This window comes from Sceloporus occidentalis, unplaced genomic scaffold (assembly GCF_023333645.1).
Source record: "Sceloporus occidentalis isolate IW3139 unplaced genomic scaffold, rSceOcc1.0.p SCAF_103, whole genome shotgun sequence".
NCBI classification, from domain to species: domain Eukaryota; kingdom Metazoa; phylum Chordata; class Lepidosauria; order Squamata; family Phrynosomatidae; genus Sceloporus; species Sceloporus occidentalis.
In genome coordinates, this window is record NW_028317083.1 from 677734 (window position 1) to 693702 (window position 15969).

The window sequence follows — 15969 nt, forward strand, 5'->3', positions numbered from 1 at the left end:
ATCGCACAGACAGCCTCCGTTATTCACCTTCACTTACGTTGAGGCTTCTATGAAGTTGCAGTGAAAGTTCCTGTCAGTAACGGTGCCGGGTAGAGAGGCAGAGCGGTGTATGGGAGGGGGGAGGAGTCAGAGGGGTGTATGGGAGCCACCCTCCCATACACCACTCTGGCTCCTCCCCCTCCCATACGGCACTCTGCCTCTCTACCCGGCTCCCTGGTGTCTTGTGAACCTCCGTTGATGACAGGAGGCAGAGTGGAGTATGGGAGGGGGAGGAGGCAAAGTGATGTATGAGAGGGGGAGGACCAAAGTGATGTATGGGAGGGGGAGGAGGCAGATGGTGTATGGGAGGGGGGAGGAGGCAAAGTGGTATATGGGAGGGGGAGGAGGCAAAGTGGTATATGGGAGGGGGAGGAGGCAAAGTGATGTATGAGAGGGGGAGGACCAAAGTGATGTATGGGAGGGGGAGGAGGCAGATGGTGTATGGGAGGGGGGAGGAGGCAAAGTGGTATATGGGAGGGGGAGGAGGCAAAGTGGTATATGGGAGGGGGAGGAGGCAGAGTGGTGTATGGGAGGGGGGAGGAGCCAGAGTGGTGTATGGGAGGGGGAGGAGCCAGAGTGGTGTATGGGTGAGTTATAGTGGTGTATGGGGGGGTATTATGAATTTCAGGGCATATAGGGGGTATAAGGCATATCGATATTAGGCATATCAGGGGGGCATAAAACATATCTGGGGGTAAAAGGTATATCAGGGGGCTCAGTTGCATATCACTGGCACATAAGAGGTATAAGGCATATATGGGGGCAGAGTGGCAAGCTGGGGGTCAGATGTGCATAACCGAGGGCAGTTTGGTAAATAAAAAAAAATTTAAACAAGGCTTTTTTCTCATAGTTTTTATTAAATATGAAAAATAGTTAACATATGAATTAATATTTACTAATAACTTTGTATTAAAACCTAGTTTGAGAAACACTGTGTTTGGGTTCTTGTAGCTTTTATTATTATGTCAGTAAAATAAGAAGGTGAATAGAGAGAGGCCATTGCGATAAAGAGATGAAAGTGTAAATTGTAAGTTTTTTATTACATTATTTTAAATTGAAAAAAAATTGCATTTTTTTATCCGCTTAATCGATTAATCGAAAAAATAATCGGCCAACTAAAATAATCGTTAGTTGCAGCCCTACTTTTATGTAGGATTTGTTGCCGTATACAAGTGCGTACCATGACAGTCTACTCTCAAAAATTAAACATCAGCTTTCATGTTACATAAATGAAATAATCATTTAAACTTACACATAAAACTGCATTATTGGTTATTTATCATCGCTGTTGGATATCTACAAAAACAGCACAGCAGCACCTTCATTGTTCTATAACCTGGTCAGTGCATTGTGACATTACGAGTGCATTGTGACATCATCACCCCTATAAAGCTGAGCGCCACGCCTCTTTCTCTTTAGTGCAGTTGGGCACCCGGCACTTGCAAGGTACTATCACATAGTGAACTTGAAGTGTTGCTACCAACTACCAAACCAAATATGGACAAGAAAAGCGAACCAATCGCTGTGGAGGATTGCTGCCTCCTTTGTGGACTGAGGTGGTGCGTGAAGAGATGCTGCCCCAAAAGACTGAGAACATTCTGTAAAAGATTCAGAGTAGCTTTCACAAATCTTGTAAGACAGAGAACAAGAGGTGAAAGCAACCAGCGTTCGGCCAGTGGAGTCTTAGTACTCAAAAGCAAGAACGAGACCGCTGCTAATGAGAGAGAGGATAACAGCCAGGATCTGGGGCAGCAGGAGGAAAAACAGGCAAATGAACACCTGGAGCAGCACGTGCAGCGGGGGAGAATGGTTGCCACTAAAAGACGCAGGAGTCAGGAGGAAAGTGGCATTCCTGCTAAACGATTTAGGAGCATTCTCCCAATGTCAGTGCTCTCCTTTACTTTTCATTCAGTGCTGGGAGAAGGCACCTTTGGAAAGGTCATGTTGGCTTCTGTTCCTGGCAGGGATTCCCAGATAGCGGTTAAGATCATCCGCAAGAAAGCTATGCAGCCAACACTCATACTGAAAGAGAGGAGGATCCTGGAGGTGGCTCGAAACAGCCCATTCCTGTGCCATGGATACGCGGCCTTCCAAACAGAGACCTGCGCTTTACTTCTCATGGAGTATTTGGCTGGAAGGAGCCTACGGTCATATCTGAACAGGGTGGGTTGTCTCACTGAGACCTCAGCTGCATTTTATGCAGCTGAAACAGTGTGTGGCATCCAGTTCCTCCACTCTCAGGGAATCATACACCGTGACCTAAAGCCCGACAATGTCTTGCTTGATGCAGAGGGCCATGTAAAGATCTGCGATTTTGGTCTTGCTGCAGAAGGAATTTTTGGAGACGCACAGACAGCAGAATGTTGCGGCACATTTCCGTACATGGCCCCAGAAGTACATCTGAAGAAAGCATACGGTGTTGCTGTGGACTGGTGGTCCTTCGGGGTGATGCTTTTCCAGATGCTTAATGGTGTTTTCCCATTCCGTGTTGGCAGAGATGGGAAGATAAGTGTCTTTTCCATTCTGTTCGACAAACCTAAGTACACCAAAGAGCTCACCGAAGAAACTGTGGATATCTTGAGGCATCTCCTACAGAAGGATCCTCAGCAACGCCTTGGGGTCATAGGAGAAATCAGAGAACATCCGTTCTTTCAGACCATCAAGTGGGATGATATAGAGAGTCGGCGTTCAGCTCCGCCTTACCAGCCGACATTAACATCAAATCGCCACCTAACGAAATGCCAGCCGATTCCATCTGTTCTAAAGATGACAGATGACATTTCCTCTTCATCCAGTAGCCAAAGTCTCCTTGGCTTTTCCTTTGTAACACCAGACTGGATGAATTGAAGGATGGAATGCGTCCTGGCAAAGAGACTCTAGATCTTCTTACCAACATAAAATGACAATAAATTAAGAAAAAAGAGGGTTAGACCTCACAATACAGTTTCTTCCTTTGTGACATCATATACCATGGTACAGTTGATATACTCTGAAATATCTAGACAAGTATGTCCCAAAAGGACAAAAAAATAATAATTCTGCTTTATGTAGCCCGGGATTAACGCAGGGCTCGACAAATCCCAGGCGCCAGGTCGCCATGGCGACAGAGAATTTTGTCCTGGCGCCTAGGTTTTGTCAGCCTCTTACATCCAGAAAAAATTGTGGATGTAAGAGGCTGAGTCACCACACGGGGGCACCACAGCGAGCACAGCCACACAGAGCCCGCCCCCGAGCCTGAGATCACTCCCACGGAGTGATCCTGTAGGCTGAAAACACGGTTGCTGGAAAACCAGCAATCGTGTTTTCAGCTGCCACAGGCAGCTTCAGGGAAGGGGGTTGTGTGTTGATTGGGCCCCCACACAAGTGTGGGGACCTGACCCAACACCCCCCAGCTGCCTGATCGCTCCATGAGAGCGACAGTGCAGCGTTAACCCCTTCAATGCCGCCCTTCATTTAGGGGTTAATTCCCATTTTGTACGGGACTCTGCTGCTTGTGGTCTGCCTGGAAGCCCAGGCAGACCAGCAACAGCAAAAACGAGCCCCCACAAGCCCTTTGATGATTCCTATAGGCATGGAAGCCTACAGTCGTCATCAAAGAGACTCCCCCTGCAATGGCTGGTCTATAGACCAGCAATTGCTTCCCAGCTGCCAGAGGCAGCTTCAGGGACAGGGGAGAGGGTTCTTTGGTCTCCCCATGAGTGTGGAGACCAGCCCCAACACCCCCCTGCTGCCTGATCGCTCCATGAGAGCGACAGTGCAGCGTTAACCCCTTCAATGCCACAATTGTGTATGACACATTCGTGGCATTGCAGGGGTTAACATTTGTCCCCACAAGCTTGTGGGGACTAAATATCAGTCAATGCTGTGCTCCAATGGAACATCAGCATCGAAAGAGTTAAAAAAAAACCAAAAAAAAACAGCACTGACCTGAAAGTCCAGGGTGCTTCCAGGTCAAACGCTGTGATTTTAGTAAGTGGGCTGATGATGATCAGATCACTCCTGACCAACTGTTAGTTTAAAAAAATCCTGGCTCCTAACTTTTTTACCTGGCGCCTAGATTCACAACAAATTTGTCAAGCCCTGGATTAACGTAACGATGCGATACCGTACACAATAAGGTGCACCGTTCTCAAAGACTTTTCCCATCACAGTAATATTTTATTTCATTATTAGTAACTAGATCATTTAGGGTTTTTAAATGACAAGTGTTTATATATAAAAATGTCATTTTAGGGATCGAAACTCTTCTTTTTCTTACTTTGGTGTCCCTGTACTCTAGGATCTAAGGATTTTGCTGTGGCTGAGTATATTTCACTGAGCTTTAGATGTGTATTAGACGTAAATGAAATGTTTTCTAGATATATTTGCATATATGAAATATGCTATACAACGAAGTTTCTTAGTTATATAAATAAGCAAAGCAGCTCTTGAAGCCAAGTAGGAATGGTTATTAAGGCAGAGGGTGTGCAAATAACAAAGGGTCATCAGTTATTAAAGAGGAATCATCATCTTTTTAACAATCATTCCAATTTTAATAACCTTAAAAACCTTTAATAATTGATTATCAGGGGGGTTTAACCACAGAACTCTAGATACCTATCAAGCATTTCAATAAAACAAAGCAAGACATCTGAGGCATAGATAATGTGGAGTTTGTCACATTATATGGCCGTATATTTTGGTTATCCAGCCACTACGTCGAAGTACAGCAAATTTGGCAAGTCCTTTCTAGGGCTTCAACAACTTATCGATAAAATCGATAATAATCGATCATGAAAATAGTTGTCAACAATTTTCATTATCGAAAAATTGTTACTTGAATTGATTTGTTCAAACATAAGATGAGGTTTTTTTTCCCACAGCAAATGTTATTTACAAAAAAAAATACCCCTCGTCTTATAATAGAGGTCAGGCTACAAGACTAAGATCCAGGGGGGACCTGGATCCTCCTCTCTGGCAGCCGGTGGAGGTGGCATTTCTAGGGGCAGAGTGGTATATCTGGGGCAAATGTGCCAAACTGGGTGTTGGCAAATAAAAGGAAATAAAAACAAGAAATTAATTTTACTCAATCATACCTTTGAATTTACATTTACTGGTAAAACTTTTATAGGTTTTAAAACCTAGTTTGAGAAATATTGTGTATGGGTTCTTGTACCTTTAAAATGTAGCTTTTATTATTATGTCATATTAAAAAAGGAGCCCTTTGTTATTCGCAGCCCTGGTGCTTTCTATTTGCTCGGGTCATATTGCTTTCCAAGGAGCCGAGTCACTGGGACGGCAGTGCATTGTAACCCAAGTGACTCTCAAGCAATTTAAAGCCTTCTCTGGAGACCATTAATGAGACCTCCATGTGGGACGAGGGGCGGCTCAAACCTAAGGTTTGGTCAGAACCTACAAATATACCCAAAAAACAAACAAACTAGGGGAACGCACAACCTACAAAAGCACAAAAGGCTGCTAGAATAATAATGACCAATAAATCATCAAAACAAAGCAAGAATTCAGTGCAAACCCAGCAAAAACCATTCAAAAAAACACGTCAAATTGTTACTGCCGATACCCTTTTCAGTCTCTGATTTGAGGCAGTTTTTAAGGATAGTGGGGTTTTTCTAATGGCTATAAGAAAACTTTAATTTTTGCTCAGTGTGCTAAATATGTGCAACAACATTTTATATTTCCTCATTGTCATAGCTACCAACAGTCCGGTTTTCACTGGACAGTCTCAATTTTGGGGCACTGTGCATTGGTGGAAAGTGGAGAGCATGGCCCATTTGCACAGACCCTGTGATTCCCCTAACCAGACCAGGGAGGTGAGAAATCAGATGAGACCGGGTCCCACTCCTTCACGGCTCATGCCACACCTGAGAAGTTGGTGGGTACGCATTATTGTGCTCAAAGGGATGCACAACACTCTTTGGTCTGTAGACTCAAATAGGTAGTACCAAAAAAGATGACTCAGGCAGTCTGTTTGGGGGCTAAGATGAAAGAAACATAGAATGTGACATCACCCATCGGCCCATCTAGCCTGCTCATGTCTCCTGATGTAAAGAATCAGACCATAATTAGTTATTGGACTTCTCTTAGATTCAGGATAGCTTTATGTCCATCACATGCATGTTTAATTTCCCTTACTGTATTAGCCTCTACTCGGTAAAATATCACGCCCTTACACTACCTCAACACCTTGTTTTGTTGTGTTTTATTTATTTTTATAGTTTCAGGAAAACAAAACAAAAATATAAAAAAACTGAGCTGGTACATCAAACGTTAACCCCAGATAGACAACAAAACCTGCCCTGTGCAAAGAGGGAACAGACAGTCCTTTTAACTCAACAAAGAGACCTAAGCGAGAGGGAAATCACTGGTGGGAGAGTGAACATTTATAAAATAACTTTACAAAGTCTACAGGATGGCCCAGACAAGCTGTTTGGGGCACTAAAAAAGTTGCTTGTGAACAACGGTGACACAGAAAGGCTGTTTGCGGACATTGATAAGCTTTTGTAGTTCCCTACAAATACTATGAAATCTGAAAAGACTTCTGCATGCGCATTGAGCTGATGAAAACTGCAAAAGGGCTGTATCATAAATATTACGGCAAAGATAAAAATTGCAAGAGCCCCTTAGTCTTAATGGCTACCATAAAGGCTACATATTGCTTGTATTACAGCACAAGCTAGTGCAACCTGGGCCTGATACAGTTAAATAATTACACAAATAATCAAAACCATTGCGATCATGCCGGTGGTTCTAATAAATACAGGGCCAATTGTATAAATGGTGCTGTTACATTTAGTTTGATGCAATTTATTTTAATAAATGAATCAAAATAAAATGATTCCTCTTCCATCATGACATGAGTCCCATCAGGCTGGCGCCCAAATGTCATCTACCTTAAAAGGATCTTTCCATTGATGATTAACAAAGCCCTGGATCCTAAGGTTTCGGCTCTTGGAAAGGGGTTACCCAAAAAAACAAAGTGGATCGCAAGGAAAATGTCACAGAAGAAGCTACCTTTGCCCAATGCCGCTACCTTCGAAAACGGCTGCTGGTTGTGTGGCTGTGGACTTGCATGCTAATGCACAACAGCCCCAGTGTGAGCCTTTACCGCAGCACAAAATGATCAAGACGAGACTCCTACTGTCCTGTGAAGAATATCATGCATCTGAAATCATAAGTTTCATGATCAGAAATGATTTTATGTATATCAGTGTTTAATTCTGTCATAATATATACATCTAGTACAAGAGATTGCAACTCGATACATACAGGCTCATCTATAAATGTTACAGCAACTTCAAACTGGCAACTTATTAATTCTGTCAATGTGATCTCTACATATGTTCAATTGTAAAGAAAAGCTACATAATAACACAAATACCTATTTGCCATGCCTAACTGGCATTGCCTTAAACACTCAGTGGCATGTGCCAGGCTGCTCAGCCAATCATAGGCCAGCATGCGGAATTCAAACGGTCATTTTCTTTCACCTCTCAGCGCACTAAGAAGTGTATTCCTTTGAGGTCATTTTCTTTGGGCTTTAAAAGACTACGGCCATGGAAAAACGGAAGAGAGAAGTTGATGGAGAACCTGCAGGTGTGATGGACCAACACCAGGGACAAGAGGATGGACCACCTGCCAAGAAGAACCACCTAGGGGCTGTACATCTTCCAGAACAGCCCCTTGACAACACCATGGGGACACCTGCAGTGGATCCATCAGCAAGTGAAAGAAAGAAAAAGAAAAGGAGAAGACAGAAGAAGAAGAAGCACCACCAAGCCTCAGGAGGAGCTATTTTGTTGAAGAGGCTTTCTTTCCAGAGAGTGCTTGGCGAAGGCGGCTTCGGAAAGGTGCAGAAGGACTATTTATTTCTTTTACATGTAGATTCTCAGACAAACTGCTTTATTTAGTTCATACAGATGATGGTTCTGTCATAGTCATCTTGTTACATGATACATTTCTGTACTCCTTGTACTTACATTGTGAAGGTCTTTGCAGATTGGAAATTAGAGCCATTGGTTACTGTTAATATTTGTACTACTCTTATTATAGGATTGTTTTATAAGTTAATATGTATTAACATCACCTTTATTTGAGGTTACTTACTTTTAAACTGTCTGTTTCTTGGTCACATGGCTGTAATTTATGGGAATATATGTTTCTTTACATTTTTAAGCAATATGCTGTCTTCTGCGCGAATAACTTGTTTGTTGTGAATTTTGCTAATAAAATATCAGTCGTTTATAGCCGTGTAGATGGATGCGTATTTATGTACTGTATGTATCTCTATCTATCTATATATGTTTCTTGCTTCTTACGTGTAATTTGAAATTAATTTAATGAGACAGGATAATTAGGTTACTTATAGCTATGTCTCTAATGGAATCAGGCAGTTGCTGCATGTTTATTATACCTTAACCGAGTGCAGTTATTTGGGACAAGAAAAAAGGGAAAGTTTGGTAATTATTGTACTGTATTGTATGGCTAATATTAAAAATTATTAGTAAACTATTTTCCCAGAGGCTTTATTCTCATATTCTCCTATATAAAGCAATGGGTCTAGCTTGATGGCCATCTAATGCATTTAAAAGGATGTTAAATATGATTAAGTGAGCGGGGGCACTTGGCAGTCGTCGTTACCCTGGGCTTTTATTAATATTGGGCAACTCTGCTGCTTTGGGGTTTATTCACAAAACAGCGAGTTTGACGGTGAGGTCGGGTCAGGTAAAATATTTGAAATCACTTGCATTTTGGATTGTAAAGGCCAACCCTGGGGAGTTTTACTCCTGCAATAAATTGCGTTAACACAATATGTCTGAATAGATTCCATGGGCAGATCGGGTCACAATGAAAGAAGTCATTGGCATTTCGTAACGTTACTTCATGATCTCAGTGACACTGGTTGTTTCTTGCTGTATATTAACACGTTCATTTAATTGGGATAAATAGCATGTTGACATCAACATTCAATGCCTAATGGCACATATCACATTTACTGATACAACACGCTCGGTTACATAACTATATGTTAACCTTGGTAGTATGGCAGCCCGGTAATATATTCTCACATAAACCTTGTTTGGACCTGCTTGGCTTTTCAAATAATGTAGATTGAATGTCATTTTTAACAATTCCCTATATGCCACTCTGCCCCATAATATGCCTTGTAACCCCTTAAATGCTAGTGTGGCATATAGGGGTATTAGGCATTTCTGGAGGCAGAGTGGCACATAGGGGGGTCAAAAGGCATATCATGGGGCACAGTGGCATATAGGGGGTATAAGGCATTTCTGGGGCAGAGTGGCAAGCCTGGGTACAGAGGTGCATAACTGGGGGGCAGGTTGGAAAATAAAAACCAAAAAAATATTTTTCTCAATCATAGCTGTTATTAAAGAAATAATAATTGTTTACATAGTTACATGAATTAACATTTACTAGTAAAACTTATTTCCTATAGGGTCATCTTATATTCAGGCTTTTTCTTTTTTTCCTAAATTAACATACAGATGTTGGGGGGCATCTTATAATCGAGGAAATACGGTAGTTTACATTTGAATTAATATTTACTAGTAAAACGTTTTAGGTATTAAAACCTAGTTAGGGAAATATCGTGTTTGGGTTCTTGTACCTTTTAAGATAGCTTTTACTATTATGTCATAGTAAAATAAAAAGGCGATTAGAGAAATGTCATTGTGATAGAGATTGTGTTGTTTTTAACACTTAGTTTGTTCATTAAATAATTTTAAACAAATACTTAGCATTTTTTTATCCAATTAGTAAAAAAAAAATCAAAAAAAAAATAAATCGGCTAACTTCACATAACGATTCTATATGGATCATTTTGGATTTTTTATTAGCACAGAGCAACCTGCAAAACACTTCATGAAATCCAATTCTAATTGGACTAGACTAGGATCACGACCACCAAACTAATGAACCCTATTCTTATGGAAGATGCAAGTAGTCAATCGTGATGTAGTTCCTTGAGGAAGATTTCAATACGGACCCTAAAACATATGAATAGGACCCCATTGCTTCATGTTCATCACTTTGGTAGATGCCCTCCAACAATGTTGATACTTGGCAGATATGCTGCAGCATCATTATTACATATGACACAGTTCTATTAAATATGAATTGTTTAACATTAGCTTGTCTTTGGACCGTAAAATACCCGGACTCTCATACTGTGAACTAATAGTCTGGTCCGGTTCGGTAGAGGATTTTTCTACCAATACAAAACAGAGCTTTGTTAAAATATCTAAAACGCAGTGATCCGCCCAAAACTCCCAGGTAGGAATACTTAATACTAATCTTGTAAATTGTACATCCATTCACTTACAGGCATTGGCGAGGCAGAGAAGATTGGAAAGGGCATTAATATAAGGGACAGAACTTAAGGCTATAAATATAGCATTCCTTGGCTGCTTGCATCTTCCATAAGAATAGGGTTCATTAGCTTGGTAGTCGTGATCCTAGTCTATTAATTAGAATTGAGAATTGGATTTCAGGAAGTGTTTTGCAGGTTGCTCTGTGCTAATAAAAAATCCAAAATGATCCATATAGAATCGTTATGTGAAGAAAGCAGGAGGAATATTCTTGTAAAATCCCATTATATTTGGTAAAAGGGGCCCAATAAATGAAGGGGGATGTCCTATTCAAGAGGGACACAGTTTGCTCATTAAGTATGGACGACGCGTTTATTCTTCTCCCTTTAAAGAACAAATCGATTAGTTGGCCGTTTTTTGTTTTTTTTACAAATTGGATAAAAAATGTATTCGTTTATTTTAAATTATTTAATGAACAAACTAGGTGTTAAAAACAACATAAACATGTTTCACTGTACTCTGCACACAATACTTTCATCTCTTTATCACAAGGCATTTCTCTAATCGCCTTTTTATTTTACTATGATAATAATAAAAGCTATATTAAAAGGTACAAAAACCCAAAATGGGGAGGACGGAGTGGTGTATGAGGGTGTATAAGGCATATCTGGGGCCACAGTGGCATATCTGGGGGTAGAGTGGAGTGGCATATCTGGGGAGGGCAGGGTGGCATGTCTGGAAGGCAGGGTGGCATGTCTGGGGAGGATGGAGTGGTGTATCAGGGGTACAAGGCGTATCAGGCACAGTGGCATGTGGGGGGTAGAGTGGAGTGGCAGATGTGGGAGGCAGCGTGGAGCGGTATATGTGGGAGGCAGCGTGGAGTGGCAGATGTGGGAGGCAGCGTGGCGTGGTATATGTGGGAGGCAGCGTGGCGTGGTATATGTGGGAGGCAGCGTGGCGTGGTATATGTGGGAGGCAGCGTGGAGTGGTATATGTGGGGGGCAGCGTGGAGTGGTATATGTGGGGGGCAGCGTGGAGTGGTATATGTGGGAGGCAGCGTGGAGTGGTATATGTGGGAGGCAGCGTGGAGTGGTATATGTGGGAGGCAGCGTGGAGTGGTATTTGTGGGAGGCAGCGTGGCAAGCCTGGGCTCAAATGTGTATAAATTGGGAAGGCTGGTTGGGAAAAAAAGACAAGAAATACATTTTATCAAAGTTTTTTTTATTCTGCTGTTTGTATTTAGCATCATTTGTTTATTAAATTATTTTAAATAAATGAAAAATTTACATTCATTTTTTTTATCCGATTAATCGAAAAAAATAATCGGCCAACTAATCAATTATGAAAATAATCGTTAGTTGCAGCCCTAGTTTACATGAATTAACATTTACTGGTAAAACTTTTTTCCTATAGGGTCATCTTATAGTCAGGTGTTTTCTTTTTTTCATAAATTAATATTCAGATTTGGGGGGGGTCGAATTAAAATCGAGCAAATACGGTAATTCAAATGTAAACTACCATACGTGCTCGATTATAAGACGACCCTGATTATAAGTCGACTCCCCAAAATCAGTATATTCATTTAGGAAAAAAGAAAAAGCCTGAAAACGACCCTATAGGAAAAAGGTTTTACTAGTAAATGTTAATTCGTGTACCTATGTAAACTATTTTTTTAATAACAGCTATGATTGAGAAATATATTTTTGGGGTTTTTATTTTCCAACCTGCTCCCCAGTTATGCACATCTGCACCCAGGCTTGCCACTCTGCCCCAGAAATGCCTTATACCCCTATATGCCACTCTAGCATTTAAGGGGTTAAAAGGCATATTATGGGACAGAGTGACATGTAGGGAGGTATAAGGCATTTCAGGAGGCAGAGTGGCGTACAGAAGGTTAAAAGGCATTTCTGGAGGCAATGGCATAAAGGGGGTTAAAATGCATATCTGGAGGCAGAGTGGCATCCAGGGGATTAAAAGGCATATCACAGAGCACTCTGTCTACAGAAATGCCCTATGGGTTGACGGGGTGACCACATCCAAGCACTCTAAAAAGCAGAGGAGCATCAGGACTGTGAGGACTTACCCTCAAACAGAGTCCTCTCCTCTCTGTCCCCAGGGTCATCCCCGGAGGGAATCCCTTGCCGCTCCACCGCTGCAGTGTCTCCGGAGCTGGCAGGTATTCACAACATACCCGCTAACAGGTCACGCAAACGACCAGTCATTCCAACAGTGCTTGATCACGTGATGACATCACATGATCTCGCATGACCTGAAATTGCATTGTTTTCAGCACTAAATTAGCTCAGAAACCTCAGTATCTCATTGTCCTTGCACATTTTTGGCACAAGTTTGTGCCATTTTTTCCATAAATATCTCTGCCATATCATTCGGCACCAACAATGACTGCCTAATCTACCTCTGCACCTTCGCAGTATGTAACATCATTACGATGGAATGCTCTTTGGTCCACCAGCATTATCATCAAAATGCAAAATTCACATTCTCTCCAAAGGTTGTTTGCAATTATAAAGGATTGACCTAGTAACCTACAGACTCCTTTATATGCATACTTTGTCTCTTCCAGGTCTTTCTGGCATCAGACCTGAAGACCAACAAACAGCTGGCAGTAAAAGTTGTGAGAAAGAGAGCCATGCTGCAACGCCTTGAGGGCATTTTTGTTGAACGGAGGGTCCTTGAGGTTGCCACCGGAAGCGCCTTCCTAACACAGGCCTATGGCACCTTCCAGACCAAGGTACCAACAGGACTGTCTCTCCTCCGTCTCCCTGTCTTCCGTTACAATATGATCTGCTTGATCTCAGCGCCTAATGCTTTCCTTGGCCTCCACTCGCTCTGGTCTCTTTTCTACATTCATCTGATACATCTTTCGTTTTTTATTTATGTTACCTTTCATATGGTATTTAACTCACTAGAATAATATATTACTGGAATATATAATAATATATACTAGGGTTAATAAGAAAACACAATACCACAATTTGTGATAGATTTTTGTAACACTAAATGCTTTTACTTATATTTTTTTCTTAGTTTTGTTTGGAAACATTGACAATGTTATAGACAAAAAAAATACATCAATCAATCAATATTCGATAATGAGGTTGTTGGAAAAGAAGGCATTTTAGACGGCTATCTAACTATAACTGACTTGTTACGCAGGACCATCTGTATTTTGTTATGGAGTACGTGAGCGGAGGAGACTTGTTTTCCTATCTGGAGAAGAACGGAAGGCTAGATCTCTGCACCACAACGTAAGAAAACATGATTTTTACAGCAGAGGATTGCCATAGAATTAGCACATGAAAAGTAGACTAATGAAGATGTTACTGTACTACTGAGCCATTATAAATTAAAATGTTAACTCTTTAACGCTGCATTTTTTCAATACTTGTGTCTGATAAATGTTCTGATAATTGTCAGATTCTTTGCTGCGGAGATGGTGTGCGGGATGCAATACCTCCACGAGAGAGGAATTATACATCGGTAAGCATACCTTCTTTCCACATTAGAAAATTGCTTTTGCTCTTCTATCTAGCAATAACATGTATTTATGATCAAACTCCTTGAAGATTGGGCTGTTTTTTACATTTTTTAACTAAATGTTTCTGTGGTGTTTGTGTTTAGCTGTCATTTTCTTCCTTCTCATTTAGTTTACCCACACAAACTATATTTTGATTTAGTAACAAAACTTGTTAAATAGATTCTAATATTTGTTCTGCGCTTCGAAATAATCAGTGTTTTTATTTATTAATTGCAAGTTATAGGGCAATTAGTACAAACAAGTAGCCTATTAAAACTTAATTTCCAGCACCCATGCCCTATTTGGGCCGATACAAAGGGATCACTGCTCACTTTCCACGCTCGCTTAACCCTATAACGTGCCACGCATGTGATCCTTAACGTTATGTTTTTTCTGTGATGTGCCCGGCCCGTCATTGGTCGTTAAAGAGCTAAACATATGGCACAAATCTATGCAGTTTTATTTGTTGAGGCATCGTATTTAGGAGGTAGAAAGGATACACTTAAACAACCGATGTAAGATAACTGAGACAGTCAGCTGCCAGCAGCGAAACTTAGGATCTCCAGTATACGGTCTTCCTGGCTTCAAATATATCCCTTCCAATGGGCCATCTGTCACGGACTGGGTCCATGCTGATGACTGCATTGACCCAGCGCGCCCAAAGATTGTGTGCAGGAGTCACAGTGCAGTAGTGGAGTTGGACAGGGCCTGGTTGCGGGGTGACCGCACTCACCTGGGTGTTGAGTACCCCAGGAACAGGCATGAGACATCTCACAAGACTCATGTGCGGGATGCTGCAGGCTGGGAGAATGGAAGCTAAGCAGGGAAATATAGCAGACACATAACAAGCAAGAGACAGGGAGACCAGGCACGAAACATAACCAGACAAGATATACATGTTACTGAGCACAACAATGAACAAGACAAGGAATAAACATAACCAGACAAGTTATACATAACACAGGGCACAACAGAGAACAAGACAGGGCACCCCGCTGCCGGGGATACAGGACAGGACACCCCGCTGCCGGGGATACAGGACAGACTGACACACATAAATACAGAAACTAGCCTAGGACTGTTTGATAACTATTGGAGATTCCGTCACATCTTCTGGCCATAGTATGCTTAGCCCACCACTACGCCAAAGTACTCCAATGGCGGTGGGTCCTAACGCTAATCCCTGCTGACAAAGGTACGAAACAAACCAAACATGAAATCCAAACACATAGCACTGAGACATACCTTTAGACTGTAGACTGAGATAAACAGAACACACGGGAGGGGCGCACCTTATAAAGGAAACAGAGCTGAAGCAGAAGCAAGGAATGGAAGATCAGAACAGAGCAAAAGGAAATCCAGGAAAGGGAAACTGAAGCAAGAGTGAGATATGCAGCTCCACAGCCCGGGTAGGACACATCTTATTGAACCGATGTTTAGTTATGGGTTTCTGATTAAAATAAACTAAACTCAAACTTTCACTCTTTGCAGAGACCTCAAGCCTGAAAACATCCTGTTGACTAGCGAGGGCCATCTGAAGATCGCCGATTTCGGGCTGGCGCTGGAGGGCATCATCGGACAAAGGACAGCGAGAGGACATGCCGGAACAGTTGGCTTTATCGCACCGGAGGTGAGAAACAGATAATGGATGAAATCTAATAATGTCACCAACTTTCAGGGATGTCACAGGCCTTGTTACAGTAACTACATTTGTAATTAATGTCCTCCAGTATCCTATAGTTATACGGGTGAAGCCTAGTAAGTGGATAGCTTGGATTATGGTGATATATTTATCAACATTGTTAAAACAATTCACATTTTCTAGAGACTTTATATTGAACCTCTTTTTTAAATTATTTGAAAACCCTTAGATATTCATAATTAGTATTTTGTTTTGGTGATTATTTTGGTGACTTTCTGGTATTTGGCAGATCTACCAAGGAGAAAAGTATAACGCCGCAGTGGACTGGTGGTCATTCGGAGTCATCTTGTACGAAATGTCCACCGGAGAAGAACCCTTCTACTGCGGAGACACGCGGGCGCTCGTGGTCACATCAACGCTGCAGG

General features: G+C 41.7%; 1 protein-coding gene across 1 annotated transcript; it reads left to right on the plus strand.

Annotated features, from left to right (window-relative positions):
- The first annotated feature begins 1536 nt into the window (after positions 1–1536).
- LOC149283489 (protein kinase C delta type-like) lies at positions 1537–2886 on the plus strand. The gene has a single exon (XM_089497448.1). It carries the CDS (start codon positions 1537–1539, stop codon positions 2884–2886), a length of 1350 nt encoding a protein of 449 aa, XP_089353574.1.
- The last annotated feature ends 13083 nt before the right edge of the window (positions 2887–15969 follow it).

Bases quoted from the DNA above. Each gene is read 5' to 3' on its own strand.
- LOC149283489 (XM_089497448.1), top strand. From the start codon at position 1,537: ATGGACAAGAAAAGCGAACCAATCGCTGTGGAGGATTGCTGCCTCCTT.